Source organism: Hippocampus zosterae, chromosome 2, assembly GCF_025434085.1.
Source record: "Hippocampus zosterae strain Florida chromosome 2, ASM2543408v3, whole genome shotgun sequence".
NCBI classification, from domain to species: Eukaryota; Metazoa; Chordata; class Actinopteri; order Syngnathiformes; family Syngnathidae; genus Hippocampus; species Hippocampus zosterae.
In genome coordinates this window covers 22,310,885-22,329,959 of record NC_067452.1, presented here as the reverse complement: position 1 = coordinate 22,329,959, position 19,075 = coordinate 22,310,885, and the positions used below count along the sequence as shown (strand labels likewise).

At 44.7% G+C, this 19,075-nt stretch overlaps 1 protein-coding gene across 6 annotated transcripts in view; it reads left to right on the top strand.

The window, feature by feature from the left end:
• The first annotated feature begins 463 nt into the window (after positions 1-463).
• Positions 464-19,075, top strand: part of nav1a (neuron navigator 1a) — a 77,648-nt gene continuing 59,036 nt past the window's right edge. For 5 of the 6 annotated variants that reach the window (XM_052058640.1, XM_052058639.1, XM_052058638.1 and 2 more), the window contains exons 1-5: positions 464-584; positions 3,461-3,621; positions 7,803-8,644; positions 9,082-9,173; positions 16,575-17,393. In XM_052058640.1, coding sequence (XP_051914600.1) covers positions 7,809-8,644; positions 9,082-9,173; positions 16,575-17,393 — 1,747 coding nt within the window. In that variant the 5' untranslated portion in view covers positions 464-584; positions 3,461-3,621; positions 7,803-7,808. The remainder of the gene's footprint in view (positions 585-3,460; positions 3,622-7,802; positions 8,645-9,081; positions 9,174-16,574; positions 17,394-19,075) is intronic. The other variant, XM_052058642.1, reaches the window with a different exon arrangement.

The following is a 19,075-nucleotide window of genomic DNA, read 5'->3' as shown; positions in this document are numbered from 1 at the left end:
TCAGAATCAGAATCAGAATCATCTTTATTGGCCAAGTATGTAGAACACACAAGGAATTTGTCTCCGGTATAACACGCTGCACTAGTATCATCGTAAACAACAAAATCATTTAACCATTTTAGAGTATACCAGTAGTTTTGTAGTACCAATGGAACAGTTGTCTTTGTTGCTTCTTTGCAACATCAAAGTATGACTCTGCAACATACACCCTTCCAGATGTCCCTCGGGTTACAGTAACACAAGTGTCCCATTGTCACAACAGCGTCTGCCACTGAATCGGGTTGGGGGTGGGGGGTGTTATGCCTCATAGGCCATTAGAAGATTAGCTATGACATGACCTCCCTTACGCACACGCGCGTGTGTGCACGCACGCACACACACACACACACACACACACACACACACATTCATGCTTGACACATTTTGCACTCTTCTACCCATAATCCCTCAGTCATAGACCACTTCCCGTTTTGTGAGGCAGGGAAACAAAGCAACATATCATGTGAGTGTGTTTGCGAGCGTCTGACTTGAGCGCGTCTGCCAAACAAGCTGAGCAAAACAAAAAACGGCGATGCTGCATTATTGTGAGTACAGTATTTGGAGCTTAGTAAATGTATTGATTCGAGCATGCGTTGTACAGAATGCTGTATTTGCATGAGGGAGATGGGTACTTTTGTTTACAGCGCGGTGACATGTCCATCTCTTGACTGACATGCAAGGTAAAAGACCATGTTGTTTCGGCCAATCAAAACCTGAAATGTAACCACGTGTTCATTGAAAGAAAATAAATATTCACCATTGTAATCAATGTTGCTATGTCAGTTTGTAAAAACTGCATTGCAGCGGAAATGTCCGATAACGTTACAAATAGGAACTGGATATATGACTTCTGATGGTCAGGTTTGGTTGTTTGCTGATGAGATATCATCAATTCATTTCACTTCTGAGACCTCTGCTGTTTTTGTTCACTTCTCAAGATAACCTGCTTTTATCTATAGAGAAAGAATGTCTGTTGGCATGGTCGGTGACTGGTTAGCATGCCAGCCTCACAATGCAGAGTTGCACGGTTTGATTCCAGCTCACCCTTCACCCTAACCCAGGGGTCCCCAACCACCGGTCCGCGGATCGGTACCGGTCCGCATGGCATTTGGTACCGGGCCGCACAGAAAGAACTTGCCTTAATTCAATTTTATTTATTTCGTAATACGAAAGATGTTTTATTTTGAAAAATTACCGGATTCTCCGTTACATCCGTCTGTATCACTCTTGACTCACGTCAAACCACGCTTCTCCGTCACGTCACCGATTACGCTAAAAACAAAACGTTGGAGGTCGCAAAATGAGTTAAAAACTGCTGGAGATCGCAAATGGCGGCGGCCTTAAAAGTACGTTCGAGACAACTGGATTAAAGTTATGGCTGAATACTCTGAGATGGCCACAATAGCACTGTTGCTATTTCCGACATCCTACCTGTGTGAGGTGGGGGGTTTCTGCAGCAACGGCGACTAAAACAAAATTACCAAGTAGACTGGACATAAACAACACACTTGGAGGTGTCATTGTCTCCTATTACCCCGAGATGGGATAGTTGCAGATAATCAAGCTCGGGGCTGTGGTGAGTCGTCATTTTCATGCACTTTGACCCAAGGTGTAGGTTGTGCAAAGAGGCACCTGAGACGATCAAACACATAACTGCAGGGTGTAAGATGCTGGCAGGGAAAGCCTACATGGAACGTCATAACCAGGTGGCTGGAATAGTCTACCGAAACATCTGTGCTGAGTATGGACTGGAAACCCCAAGGTCAAAATGGGAAACACCTCTGAAGGTGGTGGAGAATGACAGGGCAAGATCCTGTGGAACTTCCAGATCCAGACTGACAAGATGGTAATGGCGAACCAACCAGATATCGTGATCATAGATAACGGGCAGAGGAAAGCCGTTGTAGTGGATGTAGGGGTCCCAAATGATGGAAACATCAGAAAGAAGGAACACGAGAAACTCCAAGGGCTCAGAGAGGAGCTGGAGAGAGCCTGGAAGGTAAAGGTGACAGTCGTGCCTGTGGTAGTCGGAGCACTCGGGGCAGTGACCCCCAAACTAGATGAGTGGTTGCAACAGATTCCGGGAACAGCATCGGACATCTCAGTCCACAAATGTGCAGTGCTGGGAACAGCAAGGATACTGCACAGAACCCTCAAGCTTCCTGGCCTCTGGTAGAGGACCCGAGCTGAATGAGGGACGGACACCACCCGAGGGGGGTGAGACGAGGATTTGTTGTTAAAAAAAAAATATATATATATATATATATATATATATAGCACATACACACACACACAGAGCCAAGCCACAATCATCCAGCTAATGGACCGGGCGCATGTGCTGTAGTCGGATTTATATTTCATCCCAGACAGGGGCCAACAGGTCCATTACTGGCGGGGAGAAAGTGATTGTGATTGGAAGAAGAAGAAAGGGGCAGGGACACGGCTGCAGGCGTTTTTTTTTTTTTTCATGGCTGCAGGCGTACTGCGGCAGCAGCAGAGCGGCATGACGTGGTCGTGGAGTAAGTTGTCACACATGGAGACAGACAGACAGACAGACAGACACACACACACACACACACCACACACACACGCACACACACACATGGCTGCATCTCAATGGCCCGTGTGCAAGAGGTAGACTGGAGAGTAGCAGAGACAGCAATTGAGGCAGACTCACTCAGCAGCATGCAGATTGGAGGCAAACTCACTTGCGACTTCAAGTCCTGATGCTTACATCAGGTGAGTGTTGCCTTGTGCTTGTTTTACATTCCATGTTGTTCAGCGTCTTCTTTCAAATGTACTCATTTATACTAGTTATAGTATTTCTTTAACAGTTGTATTTCATGCTCATATTTGCCAAAGTGTTTATGGTTGATTTTGGGAGATGTGATTTGAAAAACAATGACATTGAACAGAGATAAAAAGAGGGGGGTGGGCAAGACATGATGCCATCGGCCTGAGTCAGCTTCATATTGACTGCCTTATGAGTCAGTGTGACACATCGTGTCCATCTGTGACAAATCAGATCGCTCTCGATCAAGTCGGAGTCTCACTTTGGTCTTGTTAGCGTGAGTACACTGATCAGTGTGGGGTTGCAGGTCCTGAAAATTTAGCTGACTCATTTTTGGCATCTATGGAAACTGAATTGATCGTTTTGCCATTTCACTGCATCCCAGTTCTCAAGAAACATCTCAGGAATTCCTGTGGTTGAGTTCTGAAAAAGTGCTCCAACAATTCTGAAAATGACACGTCATCGAAGGTCATTGTATAGTTGTCAGTTGAAACTATTTTTGTGTGCGAGACATGATTTTACTGCCAAATGAGCAGACGACTAGGTTCGCACAGGAAAGTGACTTGAATGAGTCACTTTAGTGCGGGCTTCTCTGTGATTGGCTCATAGGGTTGTTTCTGTTTGTCACAGCTTCCTGTCTTGGTGAATGGTTAGATTCTGCAAGCCAATGAGAGGGCAGCTGCGCGGATGCAGCAGTGATCCAGGAAAAAACAGCCCATTGTTCCTGGGACGTCAGACAAGTGTGACCTCCCTCCCTGCCCTCCGCCAAAGACATAGGACGCTGCTGGCAGGTAGGACAATCTTTTGGGTCACGGGGTTTGGCGTATGTGCTTTTTTTTAACTTATTTTTTTTATTTTTGAATATCATCAACAGCTCTCCTATGTCTCATCTCATGTCTTGATTAACATGTTGTCACATCCAGGAACACAGTGTTCCATTTGTGTCACAAAATGAGCAAGTTACTAATTAAGAAAGGCCAATTGTGACAGCGTTGTCGTGATTCGTCAAAAGTTATTACCAACAAATTGTAGAAAAAACTACACAATGACAGATATCCAGCACTCAACCTGATGCCGACTGATGTCCTTCAGTTCACAGACTGAGGCATGTGGTACTGGCTCATGTGTTAACTGTGTGATGAGTCAGTGTTCATCACAAGGTTGTGTGTGTGTGTGTTTGTGTGTGTGTGTGTGTGTGGGGGGGGTGATTCTGTGAGCCGACAAGTTCAGTGAGACCTTGTTTGTAAATTAGTTAATTTAGTTATCTTCTCCTGCAATGCTTTACTTATAACAGGCCAAATTTATTTCAGGATTACAGTGGCAAAAGCTATTGCTGTTGACATAATGTCCAGCAGATGTCAGTATCATACTCACGGATTTATGTTCATGGCGTTAGATTTGTGCCACAATTCCATGAAAGTCATGGGAAATACAAAACTACGACACATCACTTGGACTTCCATCCATCCATTTTCTAATATGCTCATCCTCACAAGGGTCACGAGCCTGCTGGAGCCTATCCCAGCTGTCTTCGGGCAGCAGGTGGGGTACACCTCGCCGGGCACACGTAGACAAACAACCATTCATGCTCACAATCACACTTAGGACAATTTGGAGTGTCCATGCATGTTTTAGGAATGTGGGAGGAAACCGGAGTACCCGGGGAAAACCCACACACAGGCACGGGGAGAACATGCAAACTCCACGAACGAAGACCGGAGCCGGAATCAAACCCTGCACCTCTGCACTGTGAGGCCGACGTGCTCATCAGTTAACCAGCGTTCCGCTCTCACATGGACTTCTTTTTAAAAATTTGGTTTGGAAATATAATCTCGGGTCAAATAGAAAAAAAAATTGCAACGCCTGTGTTCACTGTGCTTTTTATAGCCGGGAACACCACAAGCACTTTTATGCCTGCAGAGTATTTGTCTACAAAGCATCAAAGACATGTACCGGTAGTTGTAGCGTACTTATATAACTGTGACTTAACAGTTGTAGCCAATTTCCTCATTGCCAAATTAGTTTGACCTTGAATTTGAACTTGCCTTTTTGTTTTGTAGTGGGAAAAGTGTATGATTTTATTTTTTGGGGTGGGAGGGCATCCTTTGAATGCTCCACCAATAGCTGTATACCTTTTATATACTTTGTGGCTGCACTACTATGAGTCACAAAGAGAAAACTTCAACCAAAACGTGTCACACATCTATCCACCTGTGAGTGAATGAATTAGATCAACGTAAGACAAATTAAGAGCAACAAATAAATGTTTTTAATGCAATATTATTCTCATATATTCATTTTTTTTCAGACCTTAAATGCAGCTTTTAAAAACATTTGTGAAGGCTGCTAACACAAAATCTTTCTCCGGTTCCAGTGACATCATATTTTACATGCTGAAACGCTTATGCTAACCGCCCCACCCCCCAAGTCTCCTGGTAATAAATTTTATGAGGCAGATCAAATCATTTTGCAATCGCTTTCTCTCCCAGATGTTGTGATCCGTCATCAGTTTTCTGTTTGCTTCTTTTTTCTAATTTCTCATCTCTCTGCCTCCCAGCTCCCTTTTCTCCTACAAGGATGTGAATGATACACTATTACTGTACATTGAAAGCTTTTACTTGAGTTAGATACACACTGCTTCTATTGGCTCTTATAATTCTTGAGAGCTTTTGGCATTTCCGAACGGGACAATGAGGAGCATTAAAGCCAGGGAATAGCAGGACTGGAATGAAAATCGGATAGACTGGAACGCGCAGAAAGAGAGCAGTGTGTACTTTTGATTTGATTATGTTGAAACAATCAGCTATCTGAGCACTTTTTAGCTTTTGCCATGAGCAACTTCAGACAGGATAGGAGTGGCCTTAATGAGAAGGCGTCTTTCTTGCTCAGTGGGACATAGATCTGGCAGTCATCTGCATAGCAGTGGAAGGGAATACCATGTTTCCTTAAGATGGAACCCAATGGGAGCAGATACAGCGAGAAATGTTGCAGCTGAACGTTTCACTCCAGGCATGACTAATGTATTTACACTCAATGCATCCATCACACTAACTTAAAAGTTTGGTTATTCTAAGTTTTAGTGGTGGCGGCACAGTCATCAACTGGTTAGCATGTCGACCTCACAGTGCAAAGGTGCAGTGTTCGATTCCGGCTCTGGTCGTGCCTGCGTGGGTTTTGTGGGAGGAAAACTCCGGTTTCCTCCCACATTCCCAAAAAAAAAACATGCATGGCAGGTGAATGGAACAATTCTGTCCATTAGCATGGTAACCAAGCACAGCAGTAAAAGCCGACTTCATGCACCCCGTTGTATATCTCTCTACCGTGCTGGTCCCCTGCTCTATCACGTGGTTCACCGGGATGGCGAAAGTGAGCGGCACCTCATCCATTTTGGTGATATGGTTGGGCAGGATGTTGTGTCTGCAACCTTTTTGTATTTCAAAATGCGAAGTATGCTTGTCCCTCCTCACTTTTTGTAGTCCAAATGGATATGTAGGAATGTGGTATTGGTTGAGACAACAGTTGGTAATGGAAGCCAAGTGAGGCCGGCAGAGCAGCAGAATCGAGGTGTAAAATCTCCAAGATAGCGTCTTCATTGAATGTAAAGCAGAACATTACACTTTTTACTGTACTAGGAGCTGAAGATGGCCAGCGTTTCCTGGTAATCCGCCGGATGTTGCTGCGGGACGGTCGTCCTTGCTCGGAATGGATAGATGGCGTTTCATAAAACTGAAGCACGAAGCACCATGGATTAGTTGATCTTGAATTCTTTCGCGGTTGCTTGATTCTCATGGTCCTCTGCGTAACTGATAAAATCTGACTTGCAGTTTCTTCATATCCCATTTTTGGGGGGATGTTTTACATGATGGCAAGATGGCGCCCGAGTAGGCAGCCTTCGGCAACTGCTCTTCAAGAGCCTTGCTTTTTTGTTCTTTTTTGCTGTTTTTGTCTTTTGTTTTGTCACATGTTGTTTGTTGTTTCATTGTGTGGACCTGATATGGACTGTTTTCAGCGCTTTTTGGCCACGACATTCGTCAAAGGAGCAGTATCTGTGCTTGGTGGTTGCGCCTTCTCGGCAGCACGCCTGTACCAGCACAGATTTTGATTGGGAGGAATGTCGGCGCCATTGACTGTCGGTGCTGGACAGACCTGGGGCGCTTGTGTTTTTTGCGCCAGTAATGGGCAGCATTTTTCACAACCCCGATTTGTTCAGTGGCTATGTCAGCGCTGTTGGACAGTCGGCGTCGGTGCGGCTGGATGGATGGCCGCTGAAGTTTTCGGATGAGGAGAGAGGAGCGTTGGCGAAGAGCGCCGATGCGTATTTGGAACCGTGAGTCGCCGCTTGGAATTGAAATGGATTTCCATGGGACAGGAGAAGTGAACCAATGTCTTTTTTCGTCAATGGATGCTACAGCTTCTTGTTGACTTTGAAACTTAGCTTGTAGCCGACGTGTGCACATTTTGAGCATGACGTCTCTGATCCACTGGTTAAAGGACACTTTGATTCTCTCCTCTTTCATCTCAAACCGCTTCAAACAACAAAGCGTGTGACGGAAAAGTGGTTAGGACTGCACGACTGTCCGTGTTCTATGTTATGTGTTGTGTTTATTATTTTACTTTATGTTAACTGTTTTGTAAAGCGCTTTGTTACAGCTGCCGCTGTTGTGAAAGCGCTATATAAATCAGCATGTATTGTATTGTATTGTATTGTATGAGTATCTGCCCATACACTGGACTTGGATTGCTGTTTGCTGTTTTGTTTGCAGAAGAGCAAGCAGGCAAAATAGATTGCCTGCTAAAGTTGTGCTAAAAACAGGCTCAACTTGTGGCTGCCTTAATGATTCTGTTTCTCATATGTGCTTACTTCACATGCAGAAGTTTCACCCTGTGTCAGGAATTGATGATTCAATTTTGGTACAAAACATCCCGAGTAACGCATCTGGTTTCTCCTTGGCTTTTGTGACTTCCCCATTAGGTCATTATGAGCGGGGGCGTCAACGTCAGGTCCACCCTTCAGCACCCTCCCCCATCGGGAATCCCGCTCCCACGCACGTCTTTACCCGTCTCTCACAAAACGGACAAGCACCAAAGGATCAGCGAGCTGCCCAGGGCCTTGATGCCCACCTCGAGACGTACAGCCTCACACACACCCACTCAATCTCCATTACTTTGCCCTCGAAACTCCAGGTTACCGAAGTCATCCGGTAGGGACATTCCGACAAATATTGGCCTGAAGCCTCCACTCGTCCATCAACCAGACGGTCAACATGCTTGCCAGACTTCTTCCTTAGCCTACAATAGTCCACTGACTCAGCGCCGTGTGCCTCTGCCACACTCCAAAGACAGTCTGGATCTTGGAAAGCCCACACAGATTCAGACGCATTTTTCACTTGACGGTAATTGTAATAGAAATCTATGCACAAATCAAAATCAAACATGGGGTCCCACCAGCCGACGTCCTCCGCTCCAGTTCAGCAGAGGAGAGCATTCCACTTCCAGGGTGATTAATGATGCCGTGCCAGGAAGTGGGGAAGATGGCAACAACTACCAACCTCCCGCTCAAACTATCTATCAGGACAGCGTCAACGGTGTCAGTGTCAGCGGTGTCGGTGACTGCGCTGCCCAATCGGATGAGGAGATGGGGACGCCGGAGGATTCAAGTCCAGCTTCCTCTTCCAGTCTTCCGCTGCTTCCACCAGGCATGCCTGCCATGCCTGCGACATGCAAGCGATCTTTAGAGACGCAAAAAGAGCCCGCTACCTCTGAAACGCAAGCTCCGCGAGTCAACATGGTGGCAGTTGCTCCTTTCAGCTTCAGGTTGGCGGTACTCATTCGCACACAGTCACCAAGCCATCAGCTGTGACCCATGTGACTTATATTTCGTGCTACAGACATACTTTATATTTCTCTGCCTGACCTCCCATTGTACAAGGCACCTAACACCCACTCAGTGTCCCAGAGTCCCAGAGGCTGCTTGGTTTGCAGAAGAGCAAGCAGGCAAAATAGATTGCCTGCTTGCTCTAAAGTTGTGCTAAAAACAGGCTTGTGGGATTCCAGTCTGATTCTTATGTACATGTTTTCCACAACAAATCATACACGCAACCATGAACACACTCGGTGTCCACAAGAAAGCCTTTAAGGCAGGTTTTCGTCCTCCCTCAAGATAACCAAATGAAGAAAATAGTACAAATACGGTTTGCTGATTGTAAGATGTCAGTATAGTGACAGATGTGTTCCGCGTGTTATGTTGACAGACTGCAGGTGCAGGAGGGTGATATCTCACTGGATGAACTGAGCGACTGTTCATCTGGATCCATAGAGATCTGCTGCGATGACCTGACGCCAGGTTAGACAAATTCACTCTTCAAACACAATTGTATGAACTAGCCTAGCAGTTTAATTCTCTGTCCAGTCGGGTTGAGCGCACTAAATGGCTAAGAGATGGATTTCTGTCATGTCTGAGTGCTACATTTTAGCAACAAGACACATTTATTGTGACATTCATACACGTCTTGCCAAACGCTGATATGACTCGCATTGTTGGACCTGAATAGGCGAAGGGTTGAGCAGCCTCAGTCCAAATAAATGTCCCTTTCTCATCATGCTTTGGCCGCCATGTCTGTCATAAGGTGGCACAATTTGGAATGTGTGTCTCAGCCCGCAGCTAAGCTGACTGCACTGGGTCAAGATGAAGAGATGGAAAGTAGAGTGCTTGGAAGATGACAGTGATGTGGGTCAGTAATGTGATGAAAAGGGTGCACTCGCTGCGAGGCAATGTTACTGGCACATTAGAAAAATCTCATGGAACACCACCGAACTAAAATGTCACAAAAATATAGGAATATAAAATTATGATCTGGTTTCATTTGAGCATACTCACAAATTTACTTCCACAGGAAGAATTTCTGGCCTTTAGGGTTTAAATGAACACGAGGCTGATATACGTACAGAAAACCATGACCAAACCAACCAGATGGAGAAAAAAAACTTTCTTGTCCTCTTTGACCATCTCGCGGAACAGCATTTAATTTTTCTGCCTGTCAATATACATGACTGGCATAGATAGATCGACAAAGATATATTGGTTATTGAAAAATATACATTCTGGGAGAAATTAAGTGGAATTGGATCATTTCCCGTGGCAAACCTGATGATCTCTTCGGGCACAGCAGTGTGCCACGGCACCCTGGTTACTGCTTTGTTGGACAAGGGACATATTAACCAAACATAAGTGTGGACACCACACAATGTGGCAGTGTCACATGATAGAAATGTGAAAAATTGTCTTTTATTGCATCAATATTCTCTGTTTTCTATCTATTCCTATTCAACATTTGCTGGTGTTGGGTTGAGGTGTTCTTTTGTAGCCTTTTTAAAATTCTTCTGTTGATTGGTGGTGGGAACTCGTGTTGGAGCATACATGGCCTCTTGCTGTCTTTGCATGATGGATTTGATCACGATCTTGGAAATTTATCTTTCACCGGGGTTTGAAGGGCAGGCATCCAATGTGTCTTAGGGCAGTCACAAGGCACATTAATAGCACATGGTGGGATGGGAAAAAAATAACACTGTAATGAAGAGAGAGGAAGAGCACTTTATAATAACAGAGTCAAGCAGAAAAATGAGTTCTATATCTGCTCATATTCAAAGAAAAATACCCTTTATCATTTTCTGATCTTGATAAAGACACAGACATTAAAAGTGTCTGTGGCACCATATGGTGGGTCAATTTGACCTGAGTCTTACTGACCTTGCCACTCTCTAGAGATCGTGTGTGTGTGTGTGTGTGTGTGTGTGTGTGTGTGTGTGTGTGTGTGTGTGTGCGTGCGTGTGCGTGTGTGCGTGTGTGTGTGTGTGTGTGTGTGTGTGTGTGTGTGTGTGTGTTTGTGATGTGTGAGTAAGTGAGATGGATGGATGGATGTCTGACCATCCACAGATGACGCTTTGCAAGTTTGAATGCTTGGTAGATCAGAACTTTTTCCAGAAAGGCAATTGTCTTTCCATATCTCTGTCTTTCTTGCATGCACACACACCCAAGTTATAATTTATACTCTTTTTAAGGATAACATGCAAAGAAAATTGACATATTGTAAAGTGTCCTTGGGTGTCTTGAAAGGCGCTTACAAATAAAATGTATTATTATTATTATTATTATTATTATTATTATATAAAAAAACAGACGCACACACACGCACACACACACTTACATTCCTGGTTATAATCGGCGGCATCATTTGCACCTCAGATCATGGCAATCAGTACTGTGAATGGCTGGAGGAATACAACAATTCAAAAAGGTAGGCTTAGCCCTTATAAAATAAGATAAGATAAGATATCCCTTTTATTTGTCCCGCAATGGGGAAATTACAGTCAGAATTCAGAAAGGAAAACGCTGGGTAGGGAGAGGGAAAAAAAACACGCTCGAACTATCCTCTTCTGAGGATAATTTAAGTCCAGGATAAAAATAAAAAAAGGAATTTTAAATATAAATAGTAAATTCTGTAAATGTTGGGTAGAGTATGTCTTTAAAATTATGAAATTGCTCTTTTTATTTTTATAGAGGCTTGAGCTGTCAATGTCAAACATTAACATTGTGTGCTCATAATAGGGAGACAGTAATGGATACATTAGTTTGAATGTGAGGTGGAAGAGGAGAAAGGTGGCTTGAATGACCGCCGATAATCCAAATCTCTTTTGACCTCAGGGGTCACTCCCAACACGGGGAGTCAAGTTATGGCGATGTCCATCATGTGACAAATCCACCGTCATACACGCCCCACTGTAACCAAGCAACCAGCGCAGGCATTATAGCATTGGTGGGACACCCCCAGGGAGTGCAATGAGAACGTCAACACTAAGCCAACCGCGAGAGTATAATTGAAAACAGTCAAAAACAAACATTCTTCCCAAGATGCCAGTTGTTGTGGACCTTTGCATGATTCATAATGTGTGTGTGACATTCATCATGCTGTTTTTGTTAGGTTCACATTTTATGCCTCCCAGATACAGTTGCGCTATTGTCACGGAAAGGCTGCCTTTAAGTGCCTGAATTCCCCGAATGCTTCAGCCATCGAGTCATGCTGTATATTCTCACTATCCTCATTCATGAGTCAGTGCATCTCAAATGTTTGTTATCTCAGTATTTGGCCTACAAAGTGGACCCTAATAGTCATGTTAAGTGTGAGTGTAGCTATGCGTCAAAGCCGAGTATTCATTGCGATGTCCGGTGGACCCCCGAGCATTATCACACAGCAGACATAAGCAAGCCAAGCAGGAGGCGAAGCCATGAGGCAGGATATCCCCTCTCTGTCTTATATGCTTCCTCTGCTTCTCTGGCTCACACATATAAGATCCTTCCTCACCCTGGCCTCATATTCCTTGTCTTCCTCCTCCGATGAGTTTATTCAGTCCAATCTCTTTTTTTTAATAGCACACTCTGCATTCTTGCTGTTCATCTTCACTCACACTTGTAGTCAACCCTTTCTTCTCAGTACTACACCCTCGCTTCAAGCTTTTCTCATCACCCCCCCTCCCCCACACCCACTGTCCCCATATTTACACTCCAAAAGAAATGGAATGACATATTTACCGCTTATGCGCCTGCGTATGCAACCTTATTTTCAGTAACGCCGTGATCGGCTGTTGCAGATAAGACTGGCCATCAATCAAACAAAAATGGTATCACTGTTTCTTTATATTTTTTATGTTTTAGTGATAACTAACCCAACATTTGTAATTCACAACAGAAAAATAGTGACTATGCGAAAAAAAAATCATAATAATAATAAAAAATGTTACTTTTGGATATCTGTGCCTCATATGGGGGGGGGGTGAGTGGGGGCAGGGGATACAAATCTTGGTGGGCGGGCACTGGCTGGATTGATCGTTAGTGAAATGGATGTACGTAGGTACTTTGTTATGTAACTGACTGTCACAGTCATCTCTGCATTTAGAAATTGTATTTTCTATTTCCTCGGGTAGTCTCTGTGTGACATTAAAGTTGGTTTGTTGAACTGAAACCTTTGTGTGTGATAAATATGCAAAGAACACAGAAATCAGGAAGGGGCCAACTATTTTTTAACAGCATGGTAACTCATGTTCCAATGCAGCATGTGGCAGCATGTGGCCAGGACAAAATTTACAGCAACAGTTCAGTCACTTGCAAAATATGCAAATCTGTCTTCAAATACAATAAAAGCATACCTAAAATAATGTGCCACGTTTCTTTGAGCTGCACTACGATCTCCCGTCTTACAAGATGCTATGCAACAAAACACAAGAACGGCAGTTTCGAAGAAAAAAAGCATGCACAAGGCTCCTACCAATAACTTTCTTCAGTGTAATGTAAGTCCTATTTTTCATAGCTTGTTTTTAATGTTTTGTTTGGGGGAAAAAACGCTCTACTGTGCCGAGAAACACAAATAATGTCATTGATTTATCAACTTGGACTTGAATGTCATCACTTTACAGTCGACTTCAGAAAGTCTTTATTTGTTCGCCCCCCACAACTGTCGAGATAGACTAGTGAATCTGTTAAAAACTATTCTGAGACACTTTCCTCCTTTCTGCCCAATTGCGTGTCTCTGCTACTTGCTCCACTTCATGCTGTGAGTTCAGTCAAGCCATTCAGCCTTGTATCTCTAGTTACTTGCACTTAAAGGAAAGTGCCTTTCATTGTGAGTGTGTGTGTGTGTGTGTGTGTGTGTGTGTGTGTGTGTGTGTGTGTGTGTGTGTGTGTGTGTGTGTGTGTGTGTGTGTGTGTGTGTGTGTAAGCATTTTCCCCAGGTCTGAGCCAATTTCCCAAAGTTTTAGCCAGTGGTCAGCCCCTTCCACACAAACACAAATATCGAACATGCCGAAAGTGTGTGCGATAAGTGATACATTGCAAAGTTAAATACCAAGTGCTGGCATCTGTCGCGCACTCAAGCTGCCAGCTTCTCTGATTTAGGGTCAGATTGCTCAGGTAACTTGCACACTCCCGACAGGCCGTGCGCTGTGTGTATCAACCTGTGTGAGTATAAAGAGAGTATGTTTATGTGCGCTGTATATTAAAATGATTAGTCAGCAGAGTTTAAGAGAGCACTGCAACAAATAAGTAGCTGTGTGCTGCAAACACACCCTGAACACGTTGTGCGTGCTTTTAAAGCACCAGTGAGTGTGTGCGTGTTCCCCCCTGTGCTACACAGTCCCACCTTGTTTGCGGCCGCTCTAATTTCACAAACCGTAACCCGTCTGGGAGGTATAAGCGCAGATGTACAGCACCTATTAACCTGAAATGGCACCCTTCATCCACAAACTTTCCTGCCACAGGCCCCAGCCCCCCAAACTGTCACTACACACAGCTTTGACCTCAGTGTGCAGGCTTCAACATTGCCCCTTTGAATAAAGTTTGCTGACTCTAGCTAATGGGTTTAAGCAGACAACAGCCAATGTTCAGTGTGTTTTGCACGATCGCTAAATGAACCTTTATCAATGTTCATTAACTATTAATGTGTGTTCTTTATAATGCTGTTGACAACCAGTACCAATCGGAGCATTTGGACAGTGTTTGGTTTGAATTAATTAGGCTCAAAGTTTTAGTGTCTCTTTGAATAATTATTTGTCATGCAAGACATTGTTTTTCCTAATTTTATGCTTCCAGTTTGAAGTGGTGAAAGTCTGGGAACATGAGCGTGACCGTGGCCCATTGCCCCAAAGCAAAGTCTACATTTGGCATGCTTCGATGAGTCTAATGTGGAAGAAATACTTGTCAATCCTTGCCTCAATCACAACAGGCGTTAAATGAGTGAGAGGAGAGTGTCTTCTGACCTCACACCTTCAACGCAGATTAGAGTTGAGAGCGAAGACCTGATTGACGTCTCTAGTACCCAGTAAACAAGCAAATATACTGTAGTTGTCCAACAGCCGTTAGTTCATCCATTGGCGGATAGATTTCCTCCAACAGGACGATGACCAGGTTCCTAACACGATTCAAATAAAAGCCCTGACCTACAAGGAGACTGCATGCATATTGTTTCCTGTAAACACTTTTATTGATTTCTTTGCACGATAAGGGATTATGCTTTGCCATCATTACTAGCCCTAATGGAATGGATGCTGTTTATATGTTTATGGCACTCTGTACAATCAGGTCTCAATTTATCCAACGGTAGAAGATGACTCAAGAATAGATTTTTCACTTCTGAAATCAAGTTTCTCGAGCTGGGATGTCCAGTGGAATGAAGTGTTGGAGTTGAACATGCCGGAGTATTACTGAATCCCTAGACGGGGGCTTCTTTGGCCTTGTCTCATCAATGTGACACGTGGGGAAAGACAGACCCACGCACACAGAGCACACACATTACATGCACATTCACGAGAAGCACAGACCAAAATATCTACGCCAGCACCCACGCGTGTACTTGTGCTTGTTTTAAACTGACGCGTTATCGCAATGGCCGGGAAATGGATGAAATTGTGCAGCCACAGTTTAATGGCTCGTGCATCGGCAATGGGTGTTGTGGTGTGGCTTTGGACAAAGGATGGAGTGGGAGGAAGGAAATGGAGATGAGTGGATAGTTGATGTCATGCAGGTGGAGTTTGTGCTGATTATTTCAGGGCTGCTGGGTTACTGATTAAAGCGAAAGCCTGGCCGTTCTTCTGCGTTTGGGGTTTGCTTAATGTTGCGTTAAACCTGCAGTCCTATGATAATTTCAGAGAATCACGGGTGGGCTTCCTGTGGTTAACACACTTAACTAAGTCTGAATGTGAAGGGATGAATGGAGCAGCAAATTTGATTATTCTGGCGACAGTATTTGCCATTGACCATCAGTGCAGTCACATTGCCCGGATGATTGAACTGCTTGTGAATATTAAAGGATGAAAAAATATAACAGGTTACGGGTTTCTAATGAGCGCAAACAACATTTTAAAAGAGGATGTGAAAAAAGTTTTTTTTTTTCATACAGGCACACAAGAGTTTAATTTCGATGCACGTAACTTATTGCCAGACTGTTGTTTGGACCGCACTGCATAGCATCTGCTGTGAGTGTGAGAGATTTTCTACATTTAGTTGACAACACCTTTTCAGATGACCTTTGTAAATCTGGTGACTTTAATTCATGTAAGAAGGGGAAAAACTGAGAGGGGAAGGGAGGGATGGATGAATCAGCCAGTAGGAGGAGGGCGAGCTAGAGACAACAAGATAGAAGGAAAGCTCGCAGAGGACAAAGTAGAAGGCGGGTGAATGAGCCAGGGGGGGTTAGTTTTAGCAAACCAGCAAGCCAGGCACAAGCGGAGGGAGGAGAGACGGGGAAGAGGGGGGAGTCACTGCTGTTGCGACTGCTTCTCCTGTCAGTTGGCCGCTGCCCGCCTCGCAAGCAGGAGGGGAGGCAGAGCAGCAACCAAGCGGAGTGCAGACAGAGGGCGGCCAGTGAGCGCTGCGTTTTGTTTCAGCGCTTCCATTGTCATCTGTGAGGTGCTCTATGAGGAGGTGCGTTTACACAATGGACGCCGATCTGCAGATCCGTGGATTGTAAAATGTGAGTAAAGGAACCTGCTGCCGGCAATCTGCACTGATGCATTGGCCGTTTTCAAGTGAGAGTTCTTGCACACCAGGGAATCTGGCATGTCCGGTGTGCTTCCACAGAGGCAGCAAATCAAGACGACTCTGGTGTTTTTAGCTCTTCATCTCCCATCTTTATCACCATTTATTGTAGTCTGCTTGTGTGTATATCAGAGCATGCCCCTGTTGTTTGGCTCTCTACAGGAGGGATGCTGGAGGCTAGCGTGGCTAACATTAGCATGACAGCCAAGCCCAGGCAGCTGGACTTCAGGACTTCTGCGGTTTCCAGACAGGATTCTTCAGCCCAGTCCATGGCCTCAAGGAAGCCCCCAGCAAAACCATCTGCTCTACCCCAGGGACCCCCACGTCCCTCCAGGTCAGAGCTGAAGGTCTACCGCCCAGCTGCTGGAGCTATCCCGATTCCAGTCTCAAATCCATCCAAGTTACGCAAGCAGCGATCACTTAGCAACTTGGCTGTGTTCACTGATGCTGAGAAAAAGCTCCACCTGTACCAGAGTCCCAGGTGGAACGATGACTCTAGCCAGCCCGGCTCTGGCACCAACAAAGAAGGGAAGACTACGGCAGGTCGGCCCGTGAGTGGCAAAGCCTCATTATCCAGAACACTTTCAACGTCAGAGCAGTCCCTCTTCCAAGGGAAACCCAAACCATTCAACTCCCAGGCAGTGACATCAAGTTTGGGCAAGGCGAGCCGAATCCCAGCCCCTGGAAAACCACGAGGACCTTACGCTGAGGTGAAGCCTATTAGCAAAACCTCAGAGACAGTCCATAGTCCAAGACCAGAACTTGTTGAGAACCCAGTTAAGGCTAATGGAGCCGGTGGTACAGCCAATAAAGGCACAACAGTTGGGGACAAGGGAAGATCTGCTGCCCTCGTCAATGAGGACAAGAAAGAGAATGAGGTGGTAGAAGGACAAGAAGATAAGACCTTTTTGAAGGTGGACCCAGAGTTAGTGGTGACAGTTCTGGGGGACCTGGAGCAGCTGCTGTTCAGCCAAATGCTTGGTGAGTGCACTCTCTTCTAGGCCTGCTCTGCATTGGGTCAAGCATGAGACCAACATCACTTCGGACACGTCTCTATTCATAGTCCATAAATATCTTCTATTTTCTTATTGATTTTTGTTCTGAAGTACTGTTGGGGTTGACTGCTCGATGGTCTCACCAATCTCACCAAGCTGTCAATATTGGCTTTAACTGTAAAACATCGAAATGTTGCATGGCTAGTTATGTCAATGCCTTCTTATTTGGACCAGCTGACATAAACCATTTCAAATGATTAGCATTGCTTTCTTTTTGTTGATTCATGAGCTGGCATTGAAGTGAGTGGTTCTGACCTGCTTCAAACAACAAAGCGTCTGCAGGAAAAGTGGTTAGGATTGCGTGACTGTCTCTGTGTTGTGGGCTATGTTATAGTATTTTGTTATTTTATGTTAACTGTTTTATGTTAACCTACCACACTGCCACAGTTTTGCAGTCCCACAAATAGCATCTGAGCATATATTCATGTTTAAGTAAGTACGTTGTCTGCATTCATGGTCAACGCGAGCGTTGTCAGTTCGTCAACAGAGCATCATCTTATTGAGTCATGCTCCAGTCACAGTGGGCTACGTATTTAGCCTTCTACCACTCCCACTCCACCCTCATGTCTGACCTCCAACCTCCCCTTTTATGTCCATTGATCTCCAGGGTATGGACAGATGGTCACCATCTACCTACCTACCGCCTCCTCCTCCCCCCATTTACCGCAGGCAACGTTTAGGAGAAGAAATTAGTCATGTTCTTACTCCTTTTGCGAACAGTGGTAGAAATGTCAGTTTTTAAAAATCTTAAGATTTTATATCATTCAAAGAAATCTGTTTGATATTGTCAATTTCTTGTCCTGCACAGCCCCACATTCCCAGCCCGTGCCACCTTACCCTTGCAGTGTGTGTGTGTGTGTGTGTGTGTGTGTGTGTGTGTGTGTGTGTTTGTGTGTGTATATCTATTGTAAAGGGGTACAGTATGGTTTGTGGATTGACTTTGCATGTAGTCACAATCCTTGTTTTGATGCCACACCTATAATCTTGAAAGCCAGGCAGGGCGAGGATGAGGGAATAAAGGGGAGGTGAGAAAATCTGTACATTAACATGTGCATGAAGGAATGCCTCTATGGAATTATTGCCAAAAAATAATGATAAATGCCACTTGCTCAAATTTGTGCAGAAATAGACTGATGCTTTTTTTTCTTTTCTGTAGAGTCTTTTGTCACACAAAGCACAAGCAGGTGTGTGGGCGAAGTGCCTGTAGGCACTCGAGTTTTGACGTCTGCCTTTGGAGAGGCTAATTGTAACGTGCGCTGTTGCTTGTGGCTGTGAACGCATCTTTTATCATATCGTCATTTCCACTGGGACGTGAAGCTAATCGGTTTCGGCTCTGCACGCTCTGTCATATAGGAAGATACATTATATGCACTTTCTCCTCATTACGCTTTCTCATTTGCCCGTTTTTAAATTGATGCGTCCTGTTCTGTGTTACATCAAGATAAATCTTTGACTTGACCCCCATCCTCTTAGCCTTGTCCTGTTTGCTTCTGGCATTGAAATGGGCTCCATCTTGTTTTGTGACAGCTGGCAGTATGCAATGTCCTTTCCAGATGAGCCTTTAGCACTAGGCATAGATAATGTAGGACACCACTGAGGTCTAATCGA